General features: G+C 40.8%; 1 protein-coding gene across 2 annotated transcripts in view; it reads right to left on the bottom strand.

Annotated features, from left to right (window-relative positions):
* DCBLD2 (discoidin, CUB and LCCL domain containing 2) overlaps positions 1-21011 on the bottom strand; it is a 58699-nt gene that overhangs the window by 11355 nt on the left and 26333 nt on the right. For both annotated transcript variants that reach the window (XM_075594066.1, XM_075594067.1), the window contains exons 3-11: positions 18176-18313; positions 17395-17446; positions 16334-16406; positions 15559-15692; positions 14755-14795; positions 6087-6302; positions 4011-4135; positions 3121-3268; positions 2387-2524 (exon numbers count right to left, since the gene is read on the bottom strand). In XM_075594066.1, the coding sequence (XP_075450181.1) occupies positions 2387-2524; positions 3121-3268; positions 4011-4135; positions 6087-6302; positions 14755-14795; positions 15559-15692; positions 16334-16406; positions 17395-17446; positions 18176-18313 (1065 nt within the window). The remainder of the gene's footprint in view (positions 1-2386; positions 2525-3120; positions 3269-4010; positions 4136-6086; positions 6303-14754; positions 14796-15558; positions 15693-16333; positions 16407-17394; positions 17447-18175; positions 18314-21011) is intronic.

Raw genomic sequence — 21011 nt, 5'->3', positions numbered from 1 at the left:
GACTATAAACGCATAGGTTCGGTTATCCCTTTCCCTAGTTACTTTTAGATTTGGTGCAATTATTAAAGTATTGATTTCTCCACTACATTTTAAATATAGTGCATATTTACATCACACACACATAGTTATTTGTAATACTGTGTGTAAGGGCGAGAATGTTGGTCAGAGGAAATTATGCAAAATGGAAGGGTAAATTAGAACAAGATTTTGATTCATCAGAAAAAAAACAAAAAATCTATTTCAATACAAAGATATAGGCCCTTTGATGCTAGAGTTGCCTGTTTTGATATGTGAAAAAAAGACTCATATGCAGCTTGTGGCAGGTCTACTCACACTAGTAGGTTAAAAAAACCCAGAAACAACGATTCCTGCGCTCCTACCAATTAGGCTAAAATAAAATAATAATCTCATGAAAAAGGGTATTTTGTTAAACCCTTTGGCCAAAGCATTTATAAGCCTGCATGCCATGACAAGGCATAACCGTAATGCAGGTACCTACACTATATACTGTATATATGTAATAGTTGTCCTATGGACTAGTGAAAAAAATGTGAAAGCCCTGAAGGGGTTAAATAAAGCATGAGCTTATGTCAGTAGTGCAATTAAAATCTGGCTAAAGCAAGTATCATAGTAAACAGGAAAGATAAAAAAAAAGCGACATTTATTTGGAAATAGCTACATTTAAACCCTTAGGTGTGTACTTTAAAGGGTTACAGAGCCATTGCTGGCCCATGCCTCCTCACAGCATGAGTCAGAGTAATACTTGCAGAGTTCAGACCCCTCTGATGTCAACCCCAACATTCCTGACTGAGAACAGGCAGCTCACAGCTGACATTAGGCAGAGCTAAGCATTTCTCAGCAAACAACATCCAATAACCCTTTCACTGCTGCAAGGTGCAATTCCACTTGGGTTTGGAATCACTGCAGCATTGTTTCCATACTACAGCAGCCGCTCCTTCTGCAGCTATATTTATTATTACCGATTGTGTAATACAACTTATCAGTCACAATACGCTTGCAGCTTTCCGGGTGGTATTATTCTTATAAACATATATTCAAACAAATATTGCAAGTCATTGTGCTGCAATTGTGTGTCAATATTATCTTTATCCTACAACCACTAAAAGTTATACTGTACAGAAGCGGCGGTGGGACTTAAATTTACAGAAATTCTACAATTTATAGCCAAATGTAACTGTACTCTCAAGAGCACAGATTATACAATAATTTCAACATGCTCCGTCCTGCCTGAACTTCGCTATTTCCAAATAAATAGTAAAATGCTTCAAATATAGTTGACCTGAAGCAGACAGGCCAGAGAGGAGAGACAGTTTTGTAAAAGTGCAATTAGTGTTGCCGTACAATAAGTTTAAAGATGCTGCAAGAGAGGACGGAGCAAACTGGCAGCTGGACGATAGTCACTTACGGCCCTCCCACTTATAATGGTGCTCTCTGAGTCCCATAATAATACAGTGAATTCTCCAGAGAGGAGCTGGGCCGCATATTATGGCACAAAGTTCACATGATTGTACAAGATAACTGCAGCCAGCTGCCAATTTCCTCAGGAGCCTCCTGCATCATCTCTGACCTGGAACGAAACTGGGCTGTTTCACAGGCCAGACCAACAATAATGAACGTGCAGATGAGCGGGCAGATGAGCATTGTTGAGCAAGTGGATACAAAGATAAGCGGAAGTGCGCATCTAGATGTGCAGGTACGGGCTTCTCGATGTGTCTGGGTGAAAGCATCCTCTGCAGTGTCAATGTCCTCTAAAGTCCCAGAGACTGAAAACTCTCAGACTAGACAGAGTTTAAATGAACGTATATATGTATACACACACACACACACTCACACACTCACACACTCACACACTCACACACTCACACACACACACACACACACACACACGTCTAATCAATGTGCGGACAGGTAGCATGGTTCCCTACAAATGCCAGATGACCTCCTCGACTGAGCCACTGAGCGAGCCACCTGTGCTGAAGCAGAGATATCCTTAAAACCTGACCTGTTGGTGGCCCTTGAGGACTGGAGTTGGCCAACCGAGTCATAAGAACAAGGTGTCAGAAATGCTTTGGATAAACCATCATTACCCTGATGAACCCGCCCCTCAATAAGACAAAAGCAGCAATATGCAACACACGTTCCTGTCTTGTGTTTGGCCCAATTAATAAAATTAACAGAATATAAAGTATCATTTAATAAAGCTAAACATTTTAAAATGTATTTTTCTTCAGGAGTTATTACAATTGTGTCAGGAAGCCAAGTACACAGATACATATGTGTAATATTAGCCTGCCCCATACAATGTTGCAGGACCAAGACAGCCAGTTCTGATCGCTGTGGCTAGGAGCCCCGCTCATAGATTTACCTGTGGCAATGTTTGGCGTCACTGTGGTGTTCTTGATCTCGGGGGGGAAGGTGGTCTTGTCTATCCGTGGTGGAAAGTTGTTACTGGCACGTGGCTTGAGAGGTGGAGGTGGGGGGACTGTTAACTTTGGAGCCCAACCTTTCAAAAATAAAAGCAGCACACTTAGATTTGCACGGCTTGAAGTATTTTAAGATAAAGGCCCAATCACACCCAGCGCCCCCACATTCCTACTTCTAGATTATAAACTCAGCGACTGGTTTCCTATTGTCTCAACATATATGTACACTTGTCATACAATGTTATTGCCCTGCCACATTGTACTGTGCTGCGGAATATGCTGGCGCCATACAAATAAAAGATAAAATACTTGCTTTTTGGCATTTGGCAGGTTGTTATTGAAAAGAAAATTAAAAAATGTAAACGTTATATACAGTAAATGATAATCAGAATTTCTCTCAGTGCATATTTATCGCCCCAAGTGAAGAGCTTACAGCAAAAGTATAAATCTTGGCCTTCAACAGGATTATGTTGAAAGCCGGATGTCCAGATCCTTTTGCTAAAGAGTATTTTGGCCACATTGCAGCAGCCATGGGAAGCCTGCAAGTTACATTCCCCACCAACTAGAACGATAGAACAGTTTGTAGAGACAGGGATGCAGCAGTTGGCATTGCCCCGACTTTCATAGGCACCTGGTACGATGGAGGCAGAGAAGGGGGATAAACATGCTCGCTCACCTATGTTAAAATGGCATCCAAGCAATTCTACTTTCATAGCAATTTTCTGGTGCCACTGCAAAGGGTTGATCTTCACAAAACGAGCCATGATGGGAGGAATGAAATTGTTGCGGACTGCCTGATCATAGTCCGAGTTTCCTTGGAATACCTAGAAAACGGGATAAACCCACACGTTGTATATGTTATAAAAAAACAAAACAAAAAAACACAACATTCTACAATGTTGCAAAAGTCTGTCACCGAGATAATTATGGAATGAGCACCCTGAAGATAAAAGAAATATTATGGCAGGGTTCCACAATCATCGTTTCTGAGCAGAAAGCCTCCATGGTAATTCACCTAACCGCCTTGCGCCCTTGAGGATCACACATAGGCCCAACATTGCTGAGGTCAATTAAGCAAATGTACAGAGACCGTACATCATGCGCTGGTTTTACCAACCTGCAATGCCCAATTCTGTCAGAAAACACTACATAGAAGGATGGCGCCTTTTGTTGGCAGACTAAACTTCCTTAACTACTTTTGTCCCTGTGGGGTGAAGCAATGCATTGCAAGCCCCAACTGAAAACCATATATTTCCCCTATTGGATATCATGCAGTGTTTGCATTTGGAATATAATGTTCTCAAACCCAGAGTAAAAACCCGAGGGAAAGGCTGTGGTGCATCAGCAATCACCGCAGTGCTTTTTAATACGGTTCCTCTCCACAGATTTGTTTGCATTTTTTCTGGTTTAAAAATCGGCCTTACTTCCTCTGATACCAAGTATCCTTTGCAAACCTAAGTAGCACATTCACGCATGCAGCAGCAGCAGCCGCCGCCAGACCGGAGCTCTCTCATTCTAGTTGTCTTATCTGATCATTCTCAGGCTGACATAGCGTGGTGATTTTACCTTGTCTTGATCTGTATGAGGTTCTCTGTATGCGGTCCATTTGGACCCATCATCACTATATAGAATTTTGTAAGCAGAAACATAGAAGTTGTATTTCACTATAGTTGAACCGGTTGTTATGATGCCTATATATAAAAAAAAATAAAAGAGAAATATTGACTTTATTACCTTTACAATGCGCAGTTTCTTCCTGTACAAAACTGTACTAATGGCTCTTACATGCTTAAGGGTTTAAATCGGGTCGATCACAACCTAACTAAAATCAAATATTTAAGAGGCGTTGAACAGTGAGCTGAGACTTGGCAGGTGTTGGATTTGCTCAGTGTATAGCATAACATGGACATTATCCAAAGTGCTGGCTAAAAAGGAAACATGGACATTAACCCTTACACGTGTGTTTATGGGGCTTTCCACATGATGGCATTAGTTACTAATGAAAAGTTTTAGCATAATATACAGATCTACTAAATTCATATCTTATTTATTTATTTTTTTTAAATATAAGTTGAGTAGATGGCCTCAGGCACAACAAAATATTTGAACATTTTACACATCACCCCCATTATCCTGCAATCCTAATGGAGGACACCTGCACGCATGTGAAATCCAACTATTTGTGCATTCAGAACTACCAATATTTCCTTTAAAGTAGGCATGTATGTTTAAGGATAATACTTTGACCCACACGAGGAGTAAAGTCTTTACAGAAGAATGAATACCTCACGCCCCAATAAAAAATAAATAAAAATCTGTCCTTATGTTTGGGAAGGGTGATAAGGTAGTACGAATTAGCATCGGAGTCAGGAGGAGTTGTTTTTTTTGGGGGGGGGGGGGGGGGGTTCAGTGTCAAAGAAGTGTTAGATTGAGAAAAAGTATTTTGTACGACATATTGATATATACGGCTTTACATTTTGTCCCTTCTATTTTTTCCCTCTTACCAGATTGTACTGGTGAGAATAATAATTGTACAATTTCACAATCTTGCTCATTTTGAATACTGCCCATTATAAACACTATTGTTTTTTTATTCTCATACTCTTCTTGTTCTCAAAGAGAAAAACAGGTTTTCTCCGACTTCCAGGCACAGATGGACTCTCATACACTCCGCTTGCGGGAGTGTGAGCTCTTGCCGTGCGGCTGTAGCACAAGCAAATCTGTGCTCAGTGTTTCAGGCGATGCGGGGGCGTGGCTATGACATCACGGAGCTGGTTCGCCGTGATTGGCTGAACCGCTCACGTGACACAGCAGCCGCCTGAAAAGACAAAAATGTATTGTCTCCTCAAAAAGCTACCACGTCAACGCGCTACTTCGCCTGCAGACGCGCATGCACTTGGATAACTCTCATAGCAAACAAAGAGAGTACGCTTATCGCGCACACGCAGCAGCTCTGCAACTATGAGCTCGACCTAAGACACGCGATTGAGAATATATTTACACACACACACACACACAAGTGTGTCTGTGTGTGTATGTATATGTGTGTGAATATGTATGTGTGTGTGTGTGTGTGTGTGTGTGTGTGAATATGTGTGTGTGTGTGAATATGTGTATGTGTGTGTGTATATGTATACACACATACACACATACACGATATCCGTCTTTATGTAAAAGGTACCACCACCTCAATATAAAATTAGTGCATTTCCACTTCACAGAAACGAAATATTTAAGTTTTTGAAATACAATCAATAAATACCTTCTTTTTCATGTCTAAATGAAATGCATGGATCCTTAATATGGGGTCAAAGTTCTGCATTGACTCTTTTTTTTGCATAAATCATAATACATCCTTAGATTACCAGCCCTTCTCTTCCCACTGATCTGCGTGTCTTCCGTCTGCTTTCTCTCTCTAAGACCTCTACTAATCAAGCTATGAACCCACATCCCTGTGCTAAAGAAGATTTCAATCCAATTCATGTGAATGGAGCTTTTTTGCACTGAAATTCGGCTTGACAAAAGATGGCATAGTGGACCTTTGATTGTAAGGATTCAGTAGGATTACCGGCATCAACATAACCTTAATTAATTTCACTGTGCCCTTGGGAAAAGAGTAATACAATATTCATTAGTCCTGACCTGAAATCTTTTTGACTTTGTTAAGATCGATCTGCAGCCACTGATTATCATCAGAGAACGATGCAGCCCAAGGAGGACCTTGTTTCTTCAGTCTTGCCTTTTCTGATTTCCACACATTATTTTGTCCCGTAAAGTCTGTCCATTCCAGGATGGAGGACGCGGTTATTTGTGTATCTGGTATTACCCCCGACTCCATTCCTAGAGTTCCATAACATCCTAGACAGAAACAGGCAAGTTTTAACAAAACATCAACATTCGTTAAGAGAAAACACAAACACACAAAACACACAAAACACTATTGGAATGGTATGTTAGTTCGCAATCTTAAACACCCGAAATTACAGAAAATATATTTTTCTTAACATTAAATTTAAGCAATACAATATTACTGCTATTATACACAAAACATTGTTGATATATCATTACTAACAATATTAACATTTTGGACCCTGACCAAAGCAACATTTACAATCTATATTATTTAAAGTAATGAGATTAAGGATGAGCAGTTTGTTTACCCAAACTATCTGCCCTGCTTTCCTGATTAAGTTCAAATAGAAGGATGCATGGAAATCTTTTTGATACTTAAGAATAAAAGGGACAATAATAGAGGCTAAACGGTCTCAATTTTCCAACAGTTTGCAATAACAACACATTTACATTTTACAGGTCACCACCATCGAGTCAGCCCTGTGTTCTGTGCTCGTGGGGAGAGCACACACTTAAGGCCTCAACCTGCACCTCAGTGTGCAGACACAATTGGTGTGATAAGGTGCATTGCTGCTCTGGATGCAAAGCATTGTGGGGAACGACTTTACTTCCTGCTGTAATTGACAGTTATACCCATGCCAAGTATGTAGTCCCCACACAGGCTCAAGAAATCCCTATACTCCCTGGGATCTGCCATTACATATTGTGCTTTGGAAACAATCTCGGAGACACCCAAAGAGCCCTTAGGGGGTTCCCAACCACCCTGCTGGAAATCAATATTTTTCTGCTAGCAAGAAATTAGCAAGAGAGCAAAACATTCTACTACTTGCCTTAATGGCTTTGTTGCTCGATGTGACTACGTTTAGATCAACTGAACCACTGTCACTTTTCTCCATGAGGCACTGAACTCGCTGGAATGAAAGGACTGCGTACTAGGTATGTGCTACAAGTCACACTAGGTTAGGGCTGTCAGCACATACGCACTATTTCTGGAATCCGCACCACTGAAAGTATTTGTTGGAAAGATAAGCACTGCACATTCAATGCCAAGACTAGAAACCCACACAGCCACGTTTAGATCTCGTACAAATCGTGCGGGGTCACTGTAGTGACTTCTAGACCCTTCTGATTCTTTTTGCAAACACATAATTGTGAAATAATGAGGTAACACGGTTTTCAAAGGGGAAGGGGGACTGCCTTGCAAGATTACAGCAACCAGACGTCTGTTTAGGATTCTCTAAGTGGCTGCATTAACGCTAATCTGCTGATCTGCTTTTAAAGCAGCAATCCTGACTATTTTACATAATTGTATTTATTTTTGAATTTTTTGGGAATTGTATTTGTTTACAAATTTTTTTAAAAAATGAACAGCGCCATTTAGCTCCGTAGACCGCCTGGATACGTCTCGGTTTAGTTGCCGTGTTACTTCCTGTATTTTAAATGATGGCTCCCGCAGTCATCCAATAGGAAGCCTCTGATGTGGCTTCTTGGAAGACTTGACTTCCATAGTTGGAGCAGAAACACTGGCAACTAAACTGGTATCTTGGGAACCAGGGGGGCTGGAGCCAGAAATAGGAAAGTTCAACTCTGGGGAACAACTTGGTTCAAATGATGTAAACAAGTAGGCAGGATTACGGCTTTAAGATGTGAAGACGCTATATAAATGCAAGGTAATATCATTACATCTCTTCTGTAAGTTTACAATCAAAAGAGCACTCTTACGGAAATGATAACATTTACATAGTTACATAGTAGATGAGGTTGAAAAAAGACTTCCGTCCATCAAGTTCAACCTATGCTAAATTTAGACAACAGATACTTTATCCTATATCTATACTTATTGATCCAGAGGATGGCAAACAAAAAACCCCATTAAGGGGAAAAATTAATTCCTTCCTGACTCCATGAATTGGCAATCGGATTAATCCCTGGATCAACATCCTTCCCATGTATACTTATTTGGTATATCCGTGTATACCTTTCCCATCTAAAAAGATGTCCAACCTTTTTTTGAACAAATCTATTGTATCTGCCATCACAGTCTCCATGGGTAATGAATTCCACATTTTAACTGCCCTTACTGTAAATAACCCTTTCCTTTGTTGCTGGTGAAATTTCCTTTCCTCCAACCTTAAATGGTGGCCCCGAGTCCTTTGTACTGCCCGTGGGATGAATAGTTCTTTTGAAAGCTCCTTGTATTGTCCCTGAATATATTTGTATATAGTTATCATATACCCTCTTAGATGCCTAATTTCTAATGTAAATAAATCTAATTTAGCTAGCCTCTCCTCATAAGTTAGAATGTCCATTCCCTTTATTAATTTGGTGGCTCTTTTCTGCACTCTCTCTAGTTCCATATTGTCTTTTCTTAGGATTGGTGCCCAAAATTGTCCTCCATATTCAAGGTGTGGTCTTACTAATGCTTTGTAAAGGGGCATAATTATGTTTACTTTCCTTCCATCCATTGCCCGTTTGATGCAAGATAAGATCTTGTTTGCCTTTGCAGCTACTGCATGACATTGGGCACTATTGCTAAGCCTGCTGTCTACAAGCACTCCTAAATCCTTCTCCATCAAGGATTCCCCCAATATATCTCAATTTAATTTGTAAGTCGCCTTTTTATTCTTGTATCCCAAATGCATAACCTTACATTTATCTGTATTAAACCTCATCTGCCATTTACCTGCCCACGTTTCCAGTCTCTCCATGTCCTTCTGAAGAGAAATTACATCCTGCTCTGATTCTACTACCTTACACAATTTAGTATCATCAGCAAAGATGGAGACTTTGCTCTCGATCCCAACCTCAAGGTCATTAATAAACAAGTTAAAAAGCAGGGGTCCCAGTACTGATCCCTGAGGTACTCCACTCACGACTTTAGCCCAACCTGAAAAAGTTCCATTTATGACAACCCTCTGTTGTCTGTCCTTTAACCAGTTTTCAATCCAGGTGCATATATTATTACTGAGTCCAACTTTCTTTATTTTGTACACCAACCTCTTGTGTGAAACCGTATCAAAAGCCTTTGCAAAATCTAAGTAGAGCATATCAGCTGCATTACCCTGGTCTACATTCCTACTTACCTCCTCAAAGAAGCAAATAAGGTTAGTTTGGCAAGATCTATCCTTCATAAATCCATGCTGACTATTACTAATAATTTTATTTTCCATTAGGTATTCCTGAATATTATCCCGTATTAAACCTTCAAGTAGTTTCCCTACTATTGAAGTCAGGCTTACAGGTGTGTAATTTTCTGGTTGTGATCTAGCTCCCCTTTTAAATATAGGCACCACATCTGCTTTACGCCAATCTTGTGGTACTGAGCCTGTGGAAATGGAGTCCTTGAATATTAAATATAATGGTTTTGCTATTACTAAGCTTAACTCCTTGAGAACTCTTGGATGTATGCCATCGGGGCCAGGTGCTTTATTTACTTAAATTTTTTCAAGTCGCTTATGAACTTCTTCCTCAGTTAACCAATTGTTCATTAAAGCTGCAGTTCAGTCAATATCCTGCATGTGTGTTTTTTTTAATAAATCAGTTCTGTAGTAAGAAAAAATACTTTTAGCATTTTCTGTTTTTAAAAAAACAACTTTGAAAGACCAATTTTCTTGTATTCTATTTTAACAGCCATTTGCTAAGGCACTACCCCTACATGTCCTGTCACAAGCCCTGGCACACCCCTTTGTCAGCCCTGCACTCCCTCTAGCACATGTCAGTGCAGGAGTGCTCATGAATATTCATGAGCTTCCACTGACAGACAAGCAGATTATAAACAAAACCCGGCTTTTAATATGTCACCAAATTTCGACCTATCAATACATGGAGAACGAATTGACCTGCAGCTATACAGTTCTTTAGGTAATTAGAGATTGCACACATGAAACTATTGAAGTAAAAAAAATAAATGTTAAAAAAAAAAAAAAACACTGAACTGCAGCTTTAATATGGAGGTTGTGGCTTCCTCCTGCGGCACTATTATTGAACTTGATTCTTCCCTGGTAAACACAGAGGCAAAGAATTTGTTTAATACCTCAGCTTTTTCCTTATCTCCAATAATCTGCCTACTCATCTCACACTGAAAGGGTCCTATATTTTGTTTTCTCATTTTTTTGTTATTAAGGTACTTAAAGAATTTTTTAGGGTTGACCTTACTTTCTATTGCAATCCTTTTGTCATTATCCATTTTTGCCAATTTGATTGCCCTTTTGCAATTTTTGTTACATTCCTTATAATTCTGATACGATGTCTCTGTCCCTTCTGACTTAAAGAATCTAAACGCCTTCTTCTTGTTCATTTCCTCCCCTACCTGTTTATTTAGCCACATTGGTTTTGACTTATTTCTTTTATACTTATTACCCAAGGGAATACACTAATAAGTGTGCTTTTCTAACAATGTTTTAAAGACTGCCCATTTATCTTCTACATTTTTCCCTGCAAAAACATCATCCCATTGTATTACTACTAGATTAGACCTCAGTTTATTAAAATCTGCCTTTCCAAAATTGAAGGTCTTTGTTGAACCCAAGTAATCTGTTTTTTGATAATTTATTTCAAATGAGACCATGTTATGATCACTGTTACCCAAATGTTCCAGGACTTGAATATTTGTTATTACTGCTACATTGTTTGATATGACCAAATCCAGAACTGCCCCTCTCCTGGTTGGTTCCTCAATAATTTGGGTCATATAATGGTCTTTAAGCACCCCCCAAAAACCTGTTCCCTTTTGTTGTAACGCTAATCTCATTGCCCCAGTCTATGTCTGGATAATTAAAATCCCCCATTATGCAAACATGACCCAGTTTGGATGCCTTCTCCATTTGCAAAAGTATTTTAGCGTCCTCAATCTCACAGATATTTGGTGGTTTATAGCATATTCCCACAAACATTTTCTTTATACTTTTACCTCCACTGCTAATTTCTATCCACAAAGTTTCTACATTTTCATCATTCCCTTCATAGACATCATCCCTTATAATAGGTTTTAGATCCAGTTTAACATATAAAGATACTCCACCTCCCCTTCTATTTGTTCGATCCTTCCGAAAAAGAGAATAACCCTCTAAATTAACTGTCCAGTCATGAGTTTCATCCCACCATGTTTCAGTAATGCCTATATCATACTGCTCCCTTGCAGCTTTTAATTCAAGCTCCCCCATTTTATCGGTCAGGCTTCTTGCATTAGCAAGCGTGCATTTCAGGGTTTTTTCAGCCTGTACTATTATCTTATCTGCTCCTTCCTTTCTGTGCCCACTTTGTTTAGTCTTTAGAAGTTTTCTAGTATTATCTGTATTTACTATGGGTGTCTCACTGCTTGTCAAACTTGCACTTGCCCCCATTCTACCTCCATACCACCTTGTATCCTCATCTATTCCATTTAGTTCATTATCTGTTTCATTCCCCTCCCCCCTCCATCCTAGTTTAAAATCTCCTCCAACCTTTTTAGCATTCTCCCCCCTAGCACAGAAGATCCCTCTTCATTGAGGTGCAATCCGTCCCTAGAATATAGATGGCACCTCTCAGAAAAGGAGTCCCAGTGCTCTAAAAACCCAAACCCCTCCTTCCTGCACCACTTTCTTAGCCATGCATTAACCTCCCTGATCTCTAACTGTCTCCCTGCGGTAGCGCATGGCACTGGTAGTATTTTAGAAAATACTACCTTGGAGGTCCTTGCCTTAAGTTTTTGGATTAGAGCCCTGTAATCATTTTTTAGGACCCTCCATCTTTCTCTAACTTTGTCATTGGTGCCAACGTGTACCAAGACCGCCGGGTCAATCCCAGCCCCCCCCAACAATCTGTCTACCCGATCCGCAATGTGCCGAACCCGAGCACCCAGGAGACAACAAACTGTTCGGTTCATGCGGTCCTGGCAACAGATTGCCCTATCTACCTTCCTAATAATGGAGTCCCCTACCACCACAATCTTTCTTTGTATCTGAGCATCCTGAGTCCCCTCTGTGTTGGAGGAACTATTCCCCTGGCTGCTAGAGGAATTAGTCTCCCCCAGCCTTGCCATTTCTGCCCCAACATTCCCAATATCTTCACTCAACATGGCAAATCTATTGGGATGTGTCAGCTCAGAAACGTCCTGCCTCTTCCTATTGCCCCTGCTTCCCCTTCTAACTGTCACCCAGCTACCTACCTGCTCCTCACTAACAGCAACCAAGCTACCTACCTGCTCCTCACTAAACGCGCCACCATCTGCACCACTAGTCGAAGCAAGGGCCTGCTCAGTGAGTTCTAATTCCCTTTCAAGATTGCCAATGTCCCTCAATATTGCAAGTTGCCTCTTAAGATCAGCAATCTCTGACTCTAAAGAGACAACCCGCTCACACGTCTCACAGCGGTATGCTCCTTGGAACAGCTGCTCCAAGTGCACATACATGTGGCAAGATGTGCATTGAGTGGCATTTTCAATCCTGCTCATTCTAGCAACTATGAAGTTTAGAAGTACTAACAGTAAACTGTACTTCAATAACTATACCTTGTTTAACCGCTTCCTTGTTCAAACTGCTTCTGGTTCTAACTGCACACACTTTAACCAACCAGCACTTGAAATCAACCACACATCAGTCAATACACGCCATTTAGCTAAAGAATGTAATAAAAGTAAGTTAAAGGGAGGGGGAGAGAAATGGGAAGCTCTTGCCACGGTCTAATATACTGTTGAGATGGTGCTAGAAGGAGTGAGAAATACAAAGTTGAACAAAAACTTGCCACGGCAAGAAAAGAGCCCCTGTAGAGCAGCACTCAAATCAAAGATAAAGTGAACTATGCAACTATGAATTGATGTTATTATTAAAACATAACCTTTAATAAGAGGATAAACATAAAAAAATAAAAAAAATCAGACAAGCGATGACGCCTAGACAACACAAAGGTAATAAAAATGAATTAAATGTGACGGAATATCAGGAAAGCCCAGGCTGCAGGTAAATGTATAGCCACTCCTATAGATTGTATAGACACGTAGGTGCAGTACTGCAGTCTGGCAATCTGGATTCTAAAGGTTTAAATCCTAGAATACCGATATGTGTATTAGTGCCTAGTCCCATAGAACAGGAGAATAAACCCCCTAGGGTATGCACAAAAGTGTGCGTGTATAGCTAATGGTAGATGTTAATAAACAGGACTGGTTAACAGGTCATGCTAATGACACTATTGTATGAAATGAAACAGACAAGCCCTAGATTGATATTGAGTTTAAGTCAGTGCAAGACAGGTAGAGCTAGTCCAAGTTTTGATTAAGTACATACATCCAGAGGATAAGTTTACATGTAGCATTCAAAACACATAGCACCTTGCTAATGTGAGGACAGAATGTGTGTTGTCCCTGCTAGCCTGATGGATATTTGATCAATCAATGAAACATGTCTGTTCTGTGGCTCGTGTGCACAAATTGGAATTTGAGTACTGTCCTGTGCCATAATATCATGTAAGTAGCTGGCCCAAACAATGTAGCTATACATCTAGCAACTGATGGAACAATGCATATTTATACATATGTGTAAGGCCGTGCTTAAAGTGCTGGCGACGGTGACGCGACTGATGACGTCACCCTCGAAAGTTATAATTTAACTTTCGGCGATAGGGTCATTGATTGGTTCACATCTCCCACCCCCTCTCTTCCCCTCACAGCCACCGGCAGCACCGGCAACCAGGAGCACCCCCCCTCTCAGTCTCCAGCAGCACCAGCCCCCCTGTGTGTGTGTGTGTGTGTGTGTGTGAGTGATTTGATCACACTGTTTAACAGAAAAACATTAAAAAAAAAAAAAAAAACTAAATAAAGGGACTTATTGTTGATGCATTTTATTCCCCCACATACTTTAAATCAGAATTAGGGAAAGGAAAAAAATAAGTTTGTTGTATGTTAATGCTTATACAGTATATACCTATTGGTGTGTACAGTATATGTATGTGTTTGTGTAATATTCATGCATGTGTTGCAGCTCTCTGAATATTTTGGACAAAGATTTTTTTTTAAATATAATGGCTCTTCCTTGAAAGGTTGCAGACCCCTGCACTAGGGGGTTTATTCGCCTGTTCTATGGGACGAGGCACTAATACCCATACCGGTATTCTAGGGTTTAACCCTTTAGAATCCAGATTTCCAGGCTGTGGTACTGCACCTACGTATCTATACTGTCTATAGGAGTAGCAACAAATTTAGCTGCAACCTGGGTTTTCCTGAGATTCAGTCACATTTCATTCAATTTTATTACCTTTGTGTTGTCTATATATCTTCGCTTGTCTGATTATTTTTTATGTTAATCATCTTATTAAAGGTTAAGTTTTAATAATCGCATCAATTTACATTATCTTTGATTTGAGTGCTGCTCTGCAGGGGCTCTTTTCTTGCCTTGGCAAGTTTTTGTTCAAAGAATGTAATAAGTTTAATTAAAATCAGTAATTTTTTTTTTTTTTTTTTTTACAGAAAAAAAATAATACCACTTACCACTAGTCTTGAATGTAAAGAGACTTGCAGATAAAGGCCCCCTGTAAGAACCAGAGCAGGAAATTATTAAAATAATAAATAAATCAAGAAATCAATTATTATTATTTGAAATGCTTTTTTGATGTGTTTACCGATAGCTATAGTGGAAATGTCACCCCAGGGCTGCCCCAAAAAAGCAGTCAAGCAAAATGTGTGCTCATAACATAACTGCAGAACATGTATGTTTAGCATGACCAGTGAATTGGAGCACTGAAAGGGAGCCACGGCTATAAATGATGCAGATACATTAACCCCCTCTGTACTGAAGTGCCATGTACCAGAACAGCGTACTCGTGCACTGATGGGGTAAAGAATAAAGGCATGTGTAACGCGAATGAAGAGTTGATTCTTCTAAGGAGAAGACGTCCTGCGCTCTGGGGGCCATCTGTTTCCGACATCTGTGGCCTTGTTACCAATGTTCGAAACCCTGACCCACCTTCATATAAATTTTATGAAAATCTCTTTATTATATTTTACATGCCTTACTACATTTTATTGTCTGCTCTAGGGCACACAGATGAATTGTGCCTTTTGCAATTTTGTGTACACACACAAACATTGCACAACGCCTCCCTCGCCCCACTGGCAGCGAAAATATCAAGTGATACGTGCTTTGTAAAAAAAATGTAAAAAAAAAATTAAAAAACGATATATTCGGCAATGGCAATGTTATCACGGTTGGTTCTTTAAAGGGCAATGTGTTGTAGGCGTTTCAGCACTGAATGGGATAATACAAGACAGAACGATGAACGCCAGAATACTTACACTTTCGAAGTGACGTTGTTCGCCAGAGAGCTCTCATAATATGGGATGCCTTTGCTGATTACAACATTGATTTGACCACCAAGTATATTGGACACGACACCAGCATGTACCCCTGCCATGCACAGAGAGGAGGACTGGAAACAAACAAGAGGCCTCGTATTAACTCTGCAGGCTGGCTGCTCTGCTTATGGTGTGTGACACACAAGCCCCGAATGACTGAGCTCCGATACAGGTTATCGCACCACAATCCCGGGTTAACTGCCCACTGACTGGAATTACTGTTAACGCGGGATCATTGTGCAATAACTTGAATCGAAGGTTAGACATTCTCCCCCACAGATGTAAACATGAGGAGCTTTAGAAAAAGAAAGCAATGCTTATGCAAGAAATAAACAAACAAAGAAACCCCAAAGCACATCCAAAATGATAAATTATTTAGTTCATTTGCACCACATACATGTCACACGTCCCATGCTATTGAATATGATTGTTTTGTGCTCTGTTTTCTCTATGCAGTGGAAGAAATACAAAAAGACAGTCCAAAATTGGTAGTGTAGGACCTGCTGATGGGGTCTATCTTGGGGAGGGGAGATTTCTGACATGGCAACAATAAGAAAGTCATGAAAAATCGCTGGAGCAAAACATTACAGTACAATCAGGCAGGTTCCTATCCTAAAATGATATGCAAAAAAACAAACAAGGATATTCAGATAGGTTTAACTTTTTATGCTGAAACTCAGACCCAGAATACTTAAGGACAATCAGCGGTACATACATCTCTATAGCCATGAGGAATGGTGCCTGAAATTTCCCCGAATGGTGTTAGACATCCAGCTGGACAGTATTTGCTACAACAAAACAGAAGAGATTAAATTAGCCATAACTACAAGGGTTAGCTTAAAAAGGGAAACCGTTTACATAAACCATAGACTTGTTGCTTTCCACAATACAAAAACAGTCCGTAAAAGGCAATTTACCTCCTACCAGAGATTAAAATCAAGAGAATGAGATGTGCTAAAAAACAAAAAAAACCAGATCAATGTCTGTATTTCACATTTTTAAGTACATGTGATACGTTTCTGTAGGACCTGTGTGTTCTAGTCCTGTTCTAGTCACGATCTTGGTTCTAGAAAAGTGCAGATATACAGTTGTAGGTTGTGATGCCTTTAAATGGACCACCAATAAAGCCCTTTAGGCTACGGGCCCGCTGTCTGCGCTGCACGCGCGCCTGCCAGGCTGGCGGTGCGTGCAGCTCTGATCCCCGGTCTGCAGTGAGCTGCAGGGGCAAAAACGGAGGGGGCGTGGCCATGACATCACCCGGCAGGTTCGCAGTCATTGGCTGAACCGCCGGGGGGGGACGGGGGACGGGGGCGGCGTGGCCACCGCGCTCGTCGCCAGTATTGATCTCAATTTTACTGACTTCAGGAAAAAGTGGCCGTGCAGCGCGGCGGTCACCCCTTGTGGTGGGTCCGGCCCCATTGAGGGGCGGCTCTTGTCCCTGCAGCGCCCGCTATGCAGGCAGCAGGGACCTGGCCTTAGAAGTGTGTACACAGCCCCCACCACGTCACAGCTCTTTATTTGAACAGCCATATTTACCGACCATACACGGGAAAGTAACTTGTGGAGTTCTGAAAAAGCTATGTACCAACACAGCAAGGAAGACCTTTCTTGTTGGTCTATTAGAAGGTATTACAATTGACGTCACATATTGGCGTTCACTAGTATTTCTACAGCTTTCTGCATTGAAACAGTTGGGGAAAAGGTACAATATAATTTACATTTTTTACATCCGATTAAAGATTTCATATTGTGGATGAAGCGGTCATGAGGCCTTACCTGTATTCAGGCTCAGAAAAACGGCTTGCTTTTTCTAAACACGTAATAAGATCTGGAAAAAGGGGGAAAAATATATATATATATATATATATATATATATATATATATATATATATATATATATATATATATATATATATATATATAAAAAACATGGCAATGATTAAGAGCAGATTTGTAAAGCCCGTTCCACTTGCATGACATGATATCCAACTTTTTTTTGGGGGGGGGGAGAGAGAGAGTGCAGCTTACATTTTCTTCCTGATCTCATGCACCATTTTTAAATCTACCAATAGATTTACATTTTGGGGAACAATTTACTTTCTCTCTGATCGCCACTTCTTTTGAATTTCGACTGCATGGTTTCCTTGCCCCCGAACTTGTCTTTATTGAAATCAGTAGACAGTCGACGTGCATTGGTTTCCCTTATTGTGCATTGGTTTTCCTTATTGTGCTTTTCTTAGTGTGGCTTCAGTACCCAATTAAGACATTGGTATTAAACATCTCAATCTCTGGAAGAACTGGCAAATATTTGAAGTGAATGTGTTACATGACCAAGTATTTTCCCTGTTCTGCACAATAAGGCAACTACTTCGGCGTAATTATAAAATACAGAGCTTTAAAAACCTCACTGGTCTCTTACTCAAGTGCAGGGGGGGAGCATGATTACAGAAGGTAGTGATATAGTTTGTCAGCTAAAATGGATTGCACCTTTTGGGTCAAACAGACCCAGACTTCTGCACACTGTTTAATCCTTCTTACCAAAACTTTGTAACAATACCTGTCTTATTGGTGGTTGAATATGAAGCAAGGAATCCTCGCCCAGAGATGTGGATCCCACTCATGAACTGTACGGTGACCGCATTGCTTTTAGACTCAATCAGGTCTCCCAGGTGCAATGCCAAACCACAGTATTTTGCTGAGGGGAAAACAGAAAGAGAATAAAGCTTCTGTGAGTGTTGAGGTATTTACCATTATAAGGAAGTGACCACACGTAGCTTGCAGTGGCCCGTATTAGAGGACATCACGCACAAGGGTTTAGGATTTGAGTGAACGAAAGCTTCAGAACCATAACAAATGTTCTCTTGTGCAGGAGACACCGGCAGATTAAATGTGTTAAATCACCTGCATTTCTTATAATCTTATAATTTCATTACTGGATGGGACCAATCATATTACACCTATGTATTTGCGCAGTTCTAAGTCTGAACTGTTTAAAATAAAAAAATACACAACTCAACTCCCAAAAGGTCTTTTATTTGGGGCCTAAATGGTCTGACCAAATATTGTGGAAAATCAGACTTGCAGATTCTGAGAATATTATGATGTCTCTCAAACTGAGACAAATAAAGTATTGTGCATGTCTTGGTTTTGGAGTTTACAGTATCAAGATATAAACATTCAATTAAAATGGGGAAATCGTGCGCATCAGAATGTGCGCTTTTTAATACCTTTTCTGTAGGTGAACAAGCTCTTCAACACAGCTCTTAACTTTTGGTTACATCAAAGAATAAGGCTGCGTCCATAGAGGGGGGGAGCAGTGCTGAACAGCGCTGACGCTCGCCTGCTGAAGCTGTGCGATTTCATGCACATGCAGGCGAGCCAGCGGCGCGATCGGGAGGCGGGGGGAGGTGGGGAAGTGACGTCGCTGGGCCAATCGCCCGCGACGCACTGACGTCAACGTAAAGGCGCCGACGTCACAGCGCCGTGACGTTGACGCTGCTTCGCGCTGATTGGATGTTTTCAGCCGACAGCGCGCTGAAAAACAGCTTGGCTGTCGGCTGAAAAATCCAACTCCTCAGCACGCCTGCGGACTCTCGCGTGAGCCCCCTCTAAAGACATCCTCATTGAGGATGCAGGGGCTCAGCGCGGAGCGTTCGCACGGCTCAGCGCTGCTTGTCCTTCAATGGACGCAGCCTAAGAGGTGTTTCATTTGAAAGGTGTTCGCTTAATAACAATTGTGGAGATTTAGGAACCCGACCTACCTATTTATTATAAAAGACAAGCGGCACTTGCAATGTCTAGCAGATTAATCTCAAACTATGCTGCTACTGCTGGCAGGTTGTAAAAGCCTTCAAATCACAAACAGACCTAACAATATATTAATGAACTTCTGCAATTTAATTGCTGCCTCTTCAGGAGTATTTCAGGCAACTATGAGATCAATGTGACAAGAACTGCACCGCTCTCAATCCATCCTACCTCTGGTATATCAGCGTAGCCAACATTACCTGCTTTATGAGATAGGAAACTGTACAATGAGAGCTGGGCAGTGCTTAGATTTTCAGTCTTGTGATAACAATCCCTCTCTCAATGGTGTGGCATATCTATAGTCGTCTGAGAAATTAAAGGGCTACCATTTGTTTTAAACAGGGAATCTAATGCAGGGATGGAGTCTGTCTGTCCTAATCTCGCAAGAGACATGCAAAGTGTAAATATAGAGCACGTTCAAGTCCCACATTGAGATTTATATTGCTACTGATCAGTCCGAGATCAGAAGATTTTTCTGGGTACCTTAAACTAGGGCTGCTCAACTCCAGTCCTTAGGGCCCCCCCAACAGGTCAGATTGTCAGGATATTCCAGTTTCAGCACAGGCGGCTCAGTCACAGACCGCGCCACCTGTGCTGAAGAAGGAATATCCTGAAAACCTGTGAGATATCCCAGCACCAACATGGTGCACACATTGAAATCATATGCTCAGATCTGCTATGTCAAATTCAAAATATTTAAAATGGCCAATTCCTGGATTCAATGAAGTAGACGAGATTGGACCAATGACACTTGTCATATGGAGTTAATTGCATGCTAAAAATAATATGGTGCCCGGTTTGCATTTTCAGTAGGGGGACAGCAGCTACCACGAGCATGTCTGCACTATACATTGTTATAGAGACCGATTCAAAAGTGCTTCTACACGCAGACACCTAATCTACAAGCCGAGAATGCGTTCAGCTCTTGACATTTAACGACTTGTCAAACTAAAGGCAATAAAGGCTCGGACTCTACATTAATGCTGGTTACCATAATCCTCTGCATTTTATTTCTGGCCTCCATAGTCACAGAAATATTTAGGTACGAGACAGTAATGATAACTGAAGAGGGCAAATCCCTAACCAGGCAAAAAAGTTTTGAGTGAAAAAGAAAGTCATATCATCATATCTCGCAAACAATCTTACAAACCAGCTCATTAGCAGCTCTAACAAACCCTAGCAGTAAACCCACCCCCCCACAAACATAACAAATATATACAGTATATTTAATACTGTCGTGTATACATATTACTTAAGATCCGAGTGAACCACAGATTATTAAATGGGGCATCCAACATAGCAAAGCAGCAGGAACACTAACTCGTCACTAAAAACTTTGTATTAAAAATCACTTTTCCAAACGCTAAAAAGCCCTATATTTGGCTGGCTCAACTACAGTAGTTCCTACATGTTCCTCTTTAATATACTCCTTAATAGCACGTGTCTACGGACTAATTGCCATGTACGCAACACTAAGTGAGAATCGGAGACCTTTGGTACCTGGGTAAGTGATGAGTCCTAAGAATGTTTTACAAACCTAGGTTCTCCAAGTACAAGATCTTTGGAGGTTAGGAAGTGAGCTGCTT

Source organism: Ascaphus truei, chromosome 3, assembly GCF_040206685.1.
Source record: "Ascaphus truei isolate aAscTru1 chromosome 3, aAscTru1.hap1, whole genome shotgun sequence".
Lineage (NCBI taxonomy): Eukaryota > Metazoa > Chordata > Amphibia > Anura > Ascaphidae > Ascaphus > Ascaphus truei.
Note: the sequence above shows the minus strand (reverse complement) of the source record. Positions and strands in the feature narration are given on the sequence as shown.